This window comes from Cyclopterus lumpus, chromosome 10 (genome assembly GCF_009769545.1).
Source record: "Cyclopterus lumpus isolate fCycLum1 chromosome 10, fCycLum1.pri, whole genome shotgun sequence".
Classification (NCBI taxonomy): Eukaryota; Metazoa; Chordata; class Actinopteri; order Perciformes; family Cyclopteridae; genus Cyclopterus; species Cyclopterus lumpus.
In genome coordinates, this window is record NC_046975.1 from 24,271,921 (window position 1) to 24,280,757 (window position 8,837).

The 8,837-nt window shown below is 45.0% G+C and overlaps 1 protein-coding gene across 1 annotated transcript; it reads right to left on the reverse strand.

Annotated features, from left to right (window-relative positions):
* Positions 1-913: 913 nt before the first annotated feature.
* On the reverse strand, positions 914-6,094 carry thoc3 (THO complex 3). The gene is made up of 6 exons (XM_034544299.1): positions 5,887-6,094; positions 4,640-4,796; positions 4,346-4,550; positions 1,866-2,027; positions 1,349-1,449; positions 914-1,225 (listed from the first exon to the last, which is right to left on the reverse strand). Exons 1-6 carry the CDS (start codon positions 6,064-6,066, stop codon positions 1,062-1,064), a joined length of 969 nt encoding a protein of 322 aa, XP_034400190.1. The 5' UTR covers positions 6,067-6,094; the 3' UTR covers positions 914-1,061.
* Between the last annotated feature and the right edge of the window lie 2,743 nt (positions 6,095-8,837).

An 8,837-nucleotide genomic window follows, 5' to 3' on the forward strand; every position in this document is an offset into this window, starting at 1 on the left:
TAATAAGTCTCTTAAGTCCCTCCAGTTGATCCAGAATGCTGCAGCTCGTGTACTCACAAAAACTAACAAAAGAGATCACATGACTCCTGTATTAGCTGCTCTGCACTGGCTCCCTGTAAAATCAAGAATCACATTTAAAATTCTTCTCCTCACCTACAAAGCCTTGATTGGTGATGCACCATCATATCTTAAGGAGCTTGTAGTACCATATTGCCCCACTAGAGAGCTGCTCACTAAATGCGGGGCTACTTGTGGTTCCTAGAGTCCTAAAAAGTAGGATGGGAGCCAGAGCCTTCAGTTATCAAGCTCCTCTTTTATGGAACCAGCTTCCACTTTCAGTCCAGGAGGCAGACACAGTCACCTCATTCAAGAATAGACTTAAGACTTTCCTCTTTAATAGTGCTTATAGTTAGGGCTGAATCAGGTTTGCCCTGGTCCAGCCCCTTGATATGCTGCTATAGGCTTATAGGCTGCTGGGGGATGTTTTAGGATACACTGAGGGATGTCGTATGTGTACAGATTGTAAAGCTATACAAAATAAACTGAATTAAGACAAAAGGGGAGATTAGAGGAAAGAAAAAGGAAACAAAGAATCAGAGGAACTAAATGATAAAGTTATCTTATGCCGACTCACTCTGAAAACTACAAACTCTAACTAAGTAATACAATTTAATATATATATATATATATATATATATATATATATATATATATATATATATATATATATATATATATATGAGTAAAGCTACAAGACATTCACTTATTTCACATGAAAAAGCTGATTTATGGTCTGGACCTTGGCCCTTTATGGGCCAAGGTCCAGACCATGAAAGGGTTTCCTTAGATAACAGCCTCACCAGCAGGAGAGAAACCTTCATTCATTTGACCTTTAACACCACGAGTCAACCAATATTTATGAAAAGACCCATTTTAATATCAAAACAATGCATATTTTACAAAAAACATAATATGTTACAGCAGTGGGAGTTGTGTTTTTAATGGGGAATGAGGAGCAGCGGCGCCATCTGCTGGTGGAAGAACGCGACGTTGGAGGCGGGTCAGGAGTCGTTGGGGAGTCCGAACAGCTTGACGGTGCCGGCCTCCCGGTTGCTGTCGTACTTGCCCTCCTTGTCGTCGCAGGCGTAGGCCAGCAGAGGCCTCTTGGGATGCCAGGCCACGGTGAAGGTGGGCGAGTCGCACTGCACCTCCCACAGCTTCTCTCCTGCAACGACAGGGAGGAAGCTACATTGAGGATTCAAACTTTTCCTTTTCGATCAGTAAACCAGGAGAAATCCTCTGGAGACTCATTTCAAACCGGTCCGAACAACGTGAAGGCCTCACTCACCTGTTTCCACCTCCGCGATGTCGATGAAATGATCCTCGGAGGCCGAAGCCAACATCTTGCCATCGTGGCTGAAGCTCAGAGTCCGGACCGGCCAGTCCAATCTGCAGCAATGAGCCAATGAATCAATGAATCAATGAATCAATGAGCCAATTAATCAATGAGCCAATGAATCAATTAATCAATGAATCAATGAGCCAATTAATCAATGAGCCAATTAATCAATGAGCCAATGAATCAATGAGCCAATGAATCAATGAGCCAATGAATCAATGAGCCAATGAATCAATGAGCCAATGAATCAATCAATGAGCCAATGAAGCAATGAGCCAATTAATCAATGAGCCAATGAGAGGAGAGAAGCGGCTCACGTCCTATTAAATGAAGTGGAGAATGTGTCTATTCTTTGAGTTTCTGCACATCGTCAATGTAATAATCAATATTTAAATCAATAGTTTTGGGACGCAGACCAGCTCCTCCACAGGCCGACCTACACTGTGAAGGTCAGAAGGTCACCTACCTGGAGAAGCAGCGGACGCAGACCAGCTCCTCCACGCTCCACAGGCTGACCAGGGCGTCCGCGCTGCCCGTAGCGAAGTGCTTCCCCGTGGGGTCGAACTTGATGCAGATGCAGTTAGACGGGTGAGCGTTGATGGACTGGATGGGCTTCAGCTCCGGGTAGCTGGAGAAAACACACACACACACATGAAGAAGAAGAAGAACCAGAAGAACCACCGTTCCTACCTCAGGATGTTAAGAAGAAGAACCAGAAGAACCACCGTTCCTACCTCAGGATGTTAAGAAGAAGAAGAACCACCGTTCCTACCTCAGGATGTTAAGAAGAAGAAGAACCACCGTTCCTACCTCAGGATGTTAAGAAGAAGAACCAGAAGAACCACCGTTCCTACCTCAGGATGTTAAGAAGAAGAAGAACCAGAAGAACCACCGTTCCTACCTCAGGATGTTGAGAAGAAGAAGAGGAAGAAGAAGAACCACAGTTCCTACCTCAGGATGTTGATAAGAAGAAGAGGAAGAAGAAGAACCAGAAGAACCACTGTTCCTACCTCAGGATGTTGCTAAGAAGAAGAAGAACCACCGTTCCTACCTCAGGATGTTGATAAGAAGAAGAAGAACCAGAAGAACCCGTTCCTACCTCAGGATGTTGATAAGAAGAAGAAGAACCAGAAGAACCACCGTTCCTACCTCAGGATGTTGATAAGAAGAAGAAGAAGAACCAGAAGAACCACCGTTTCTACCTCAGGATGTTGATAAGAAGAACCAGAAGAACCACTATTCCTACCTCAGGATGTTGATAAGAAGAAGAAGAAGAACCAGAAGAACCACCGTTCCTACCTCAGGATGTTGATAAGAAGAAGAAGAACCACCGTTCCTACCTCAGGATGTTGATAAGAAGAAGAAGAACCAGAAGAACCACCGTTCCTACCTCAGGATGTTGATAAGAAGAAGAAGAACCAGAAGAACCACCGTTCCTACCTCAGGATGTTAAGAAGAAGAAGAACCAGAAGAACCACCGTTCCTACCTCAGGATGTTAAGAAGAAGAAGAGCCAGAAGAACCACCGTTCCTACCTCAGGATGTTGAGAAGAAGAAGAGGAAGAAGAGGAAGAAGAAGAACCACAGTTCCTACCTCAGGATGTTGCTAAGAAGAAGAAGAACCACCGTTCCTACCTCAGGATGTTGATAAGAAGAAGAAGAAGAAGAAGAAGAAGAAGAAGAAGACCCCGTTCCTACCTCAGGATGTTGATAAGAAGAAGAAGAAGAAGAAGAAGAAGAAGAAGAAGAAGAAGAAGAAGAAGAACCCGTTCCTACCTCAGGATGTTGATAAGAAGAAGAAGAACCACCGTTCCTACCTCAGGATGTTGATAAGAAGAAGAAGAACCACCGTTCCTACCTCAGGATGTTGATAAGAAGAAGAAGAACCAGAAGAACCCGTTCCTACCTCAGGATGTTGATAAGAAGAAGAAGAAGAAGAAGAAGAAGAAGAAGAAGAAGAAGAAGAAGCTGTTCCTACCTCAGGATGTTGATAAGAAGAAGAAGAACCCGTTCCTACCTCAGGATGTTGGTAAGAAGAAGAAGAACCAGAAGAACCACCGTTCCTACCTCAGGATGTTGGTAAGAAGAAGAAGAACCACCGTTCCTACCTCAGGATGTTGATAAGAAGAAGAAGAACCACCGTTCCTACCTCAGGATGTTGATAAGAAGAAGAAGAAGAAGAAGAAGAACCACCGTTCCTACCTCAGGATGTTGATAAGAAGAAGAAGAACCCGTTCCTACCTCAGGATGTTGATAAGAAGAAGAAGAAGAAGAACCACCGTTCCTACCTCAGGATGTTGATAAGAAGAAGAAGAACCCGTTCCTACCTCAGGATGTTGATAAGAAGAAGAAGAAGAAGAAGAAGAAGAAGAAGAAGAAGAAGAAGCTGTTCCTACCTCAGGATGTTGATAAGAAGAAGAAGAACCCGTTCCTACCTCAGGATGTTGGTAAGAAGAAGAAGAACCAGAAGAACCACCGTTCCTACCTCAGGATGTTGGTAAGAAGAAGAAGAACCACCGTTCCTACCTCAGGATGTTGATAAGAAGAAGAAGAAGAAGAAGAAGAAGAACCACCGTTCCTACCTCAGGATGTTGATAAGAAGAAGAAGAACCACCGTTCCTACCTCAGGATGTTGATAAGAAGAAGAAGAAGAAGAAGAAGAAGAACCACCGTTCCTACCTCAGGATGTTGATAAGAAGAAGAAGAAGAAGAACCACCGTTCCTACCTCAGGATGTTGATAAGAAGAAGAAGAACCACCGTTCCTACCTCAGGATGTTGATAAGAAGAAGAAGAACCAGAAGAACCACCGTTCCTACCTCAGGATGTTGATAAGAAGAAGAAGAACCACCGTTCCTACCTCAGGATGTTGATAAGAAGAAGAAGAACCACCGTTCCTACCTCAGGATGTTGATAAGAAGAAGAAGAACCAGAAGAACCCGTTCCTACCTCAGGATGTTGATGCAGCCGTTCCCGTTGGTGAGGAAGAACATGTCGTTGTCGTTGTTCCAGGAGATCTCGTTCACCTCGAACTTGAACTGCTCCTCGGCTCTGGAGCGGTGCGTCTTGGCGTCGATGAAGGTCACCACGTCGTCTTTGTTGCCCACGGCGATGGTCTGGCCGTCGGGGCTCCAGCAGATGTTGATGTTCTCCCCTAAAAGCAAAAAAGGAAAGAACGTCGGTTCGTGTCGGGTCGACGCGCTCTAGTCCGGCCCCCTCGCGGGCATCGAACCCCCGGCCCACCTTTGGTGTTGACGGTGGCGATGCACTTGGTGGTGCGGACGTCCCAGATGCGGATGGTCTTGTCTCCGGAGGCCGTGACGAAGAGGTCCGGGTTGGTGGGGTGCCAGCAGAGCTGATCCACGCTGTCCCCGTGACCCCGGTAGTTGTTCTCTTTCACCTGGTCCACACACACACACACACACACACACACACACACACACACACACACACACACACATCAGCCCACCTCCTGGGTCCCCCCTGGTCCCCGACACCTGAACCCCTTTGAGACCAAACGTATAAACGTAAGGCCGTGTTCAATATTAAACATGCAGCGGAGTGAACCAATAGATCCTTTTTGTTCAAAAAAATCCATAAACAACAACAAAGTGAGGCCAAAACAACAACACTGGTCATAAACACATGAACTACATGTGAGCCCCCGTTATGGTACATTATCACTATAATAATAATTATAATAATAATAACATGTCTAATAAACAATATAATACATGAGGTCACGTGCTGCTTGTTCCCCGTTATGTTACATTAAGCACTGTAATAATAATAATATGTCTAATAAACAATATAATACATGAGGTCACGTGCTGCTTTTTCCGTTATGTTGCATTAAGCACTATAATAATAATAATAATAATAATAATAATAATATGTCTAATAAACAATACAAGACACTAGGTCACGTGCTGCTTGTTCCCTGTTATGTTGCATTAAGCACTATAATAATAATAATAATAATAATAATAATATTATGTCTAATAAACAATATAATAACACATGGTCACATACTGCTTGTTCCCTGTTATGTTACATTAAGCACTGTAATAATAATAATAATAATAATAATAATAATATTATGTCTAATAAACAATATAATAACACATGGTCACATACTGCTTGTTCCCTGTTATGTTACATTAAGCACTGTAATAATAATAATAATAATAATAAGTCTAATAAACAATATAAGACACGAGGTCACGTGCCGCTTGTTCCCCGTTAAGTTACATTAAGCACTATAATAATAATAATAATAATATGTCTAATAAACAATATAATACATGAGGTCACGTGCTGCTTGTTCCGTTATGTTGCATTAAGCACTATAATAATAATAATAATAATAATAACATGTCTAATAAACAATACAATACAACGCTCTTCCGTTCGGCTCGTGACCAGGACGTGATGACGTCAGAAAGCGTCTTTCGCCATGGAGTCCGGAGAAAGGGGGCGTGGCCTCTCACCAGACGGTCCTTCTCCAGCAGGAAGACGCTCGCGGTCTTGTCGAAGGAACCGGAAGCCAGCCTCCTCCCGTCGCAGCTCCACGCGACCGAGTGCACCTTGGCCGTGTGCGCCGGGAACTCACGGCTCTTGTTGTTGCCCCTGAAGCTCTCCTGCATCTCCTGGTAGTACCGCGACGCCATCTTGGATCAACTGCGTCACGTCACGTCACGTGCCGGAGGTAGGGGAGGGAGGATTTTAAACCGGGGGGGAGTTTGTGGTCGTTTGCGCCACCTGGCGGTGTGGAGGGGAAGCGCTGCGTTTTTAAATTTGAACAAATACGAATAAAATTTATTATTTTAACCAAATCTTAAATCATAATATTATAATTGATATGTCTATGGAATTACAATATTCCTGCTATCTGAAGCTGTGCATTAGTTATAATAGTTATTCGGTCTGTATTTATCATATTTCAGTTACTTATTTATTATACTTGTTTATCTTTTTTTACTATGTCTCTATTCCCTCTGCTGTGGGACTAAGAAAGGATTATCTTAATTTATCGTACAATATTTAACTCAACATTCAGCATTCAATAATGACTACATCCATGTGTTTTAATGTCCTTTTCATTTATCAAGTTTTGTTATTTTTATTTTTTTCAATTATCTGCTTTCATTTTATTTCGGAGGCAGTTTTTTGAGCCTCTGCATTTCTTGTTTTTTTTTTCTTTGATTTGTTTATTGTGTTTTCTTCATTTTCTTATGCCTCGGTGCATCTTCAACTCTTTAAAAAACTAAACTAAACTAATATACGTGACTATAAGTATTGATACGAAGTCTCACACAATTAAAGTCTATAATTCACTCAAATCACAAAACCCTGAAGACATTCCACCTCAACTGCCGATAGAAGTGTCGATTTAATCTTCAAAAAAACAAACAAACACTTGTTTTATTTGCATGTATTTATTTCAAGTGATGACAAAATGAAAATCCATGATTTAAAAACAACTTTTTTTGAATCCCGAACACACACACACACACTCACACACACACACAAACATATCTATCGTCCCCCAAACTCAGCCAGAGACAGTGAATCCATGTGAAGCAGTGAACTAGGGGTCAGAACCAGGACCCGGACCAGCAGCAGGACTCACCTGGTCCATTAAAACACCAACGGGACAAAAACAAATGCACTTTTTAAAATGTGTTACTGGAGACCTGAAAACGTCACATGAATGTGTTTTTATGTAATTGCATAATCTTGTTGACGTTGCATCAGGGAAGCTCTCTCTCTATATATATAATATACACATATATATATATATATGTGTATATACGGCCCTCCAGAATAAGGGTCGGGGACAGAAGCGAGTGCATACAGGACTCGGCGGAGGAAGACGTCGGCTTCAGGACCGCGTGAAGGTTCAGATGTAGACGGAGAACACGAGCGCCGCGTTCCTACCCAGATTTACTTTACTTTGAAGGCGGCTTCCTCTTCATCCTCTTCATCACTCAGCTGAGCTCCATTGAGAAAAAACACAGGAGGTTATGGTCACCAGAAGGAAAGAGGAGCTGGGACCACTCACTGAGTCCTGAGGGTAGTGATGGTTGTGGTGCCCCCTGTGGACTAAAGTGGTAGTGTTGGTTCTGGTGCCCCCTGTGGACTAAAGTGGTAGTGTTGGTTCTGGTGCCCCCTGTGGACTAAAGTGGTAGTGTTGGTTCTGGTGCCCCCTGTGGACTAAAGTGGTAGTGTTGGTTCTGGTGCCCCCTGTGGACTAAAGTGGTAGTGTTGGTTCTGGTGCCCCCTGTGGACTAAAGTGGTAGTGTTGGTTCTGGTGCCCCCTGTGGACAAAAGTGGTAGTGTCTGTGAGCACCAGGGTCTGGGTCTGTCCACAGTGGACTGGTCTCTGCTGGATCTGGGTCTGTCCACGGTGGACTGGTCTCTGCTGGATCTGGGTCTGTCCACGGTGGACTGGTCTCTGCTGGATCTGGGTCTGTCCACGGTGGACTGGTCTCTGCTGGATCTGGGTCTGTCCACGGTGGACTGGTCTCTGCTGGAGTCTGAGCTGAAGGAGGTTCTGGTGAACCTGCATGACGTCATCTGGTTTCACCAGAATCCGACCCGGTGGCTCCGATTGAGGAGCTTCAAGACTCTTTAGAACCGGGCCGTCTTCTCTCTGGTGGTCTGGTTCTAGTGGGTTCTAGAGGGTTCTGAAGAGTTCTCAACACACGGTTTCCTACAAAGTAAATCTCTGCTGAAGGAGCTAAAAGTGATATTTAAGTATAAAAACATGAAGCGTTAAAGTCTCACAAACGGAGGTCCAGTGCAAACAGACGCCGTCGGTCCAGTGGACCTTCTTCACGTCTCCTTTGAAGTTTTCCTTCAGAGGACTCTCTGCTGACTTCTTGGAGGCGGAGCTTCCTTGAGACGCGTTATGGAGATATTAGAGTTTGATCGTGGGGGTGCGTTCACAACGTTTAAACTCACGTGACGAGGAAAAGGACGCAGGACAGGAATCGGAGGATCCCGACAGAGGAAACGTGGATACAAAAGTAGAAGAAGGTCGTTTCCGGTCTGGTTCTGACCCGGTTTGAGAAGCGCGCACCCTGATGACATCACTCCCACGTCGGGCCAATGACGGATCGGACGACCTGGACGCTCAGCACTCGGCGTCGGCGCCGCCGGCCTCGGCGGGTCGGACTCCGTTCGTCTCGGCCGCACTGTGGAGGAGAAGAGACGGTAAAGGTCAGAGGTCGAGGGGTCAGAGGCCAGGCCCGGTTGGTCCGGTGCGTTCCCACCTGTGGACGCAGCCGTTGCTGAGCGAGTCCTTCTCGCTCAGGGAGCTGCAGGACCTCCTCTCCTGCCAGGAGCCTCCTCTGGGCTCCTTGCCCGCCTCCGAGCTCCTCCTGCGGGCCACGACGGGCCCCGGCCCCGACCCCCGTCTCTCCGGACCGGCCCTGGT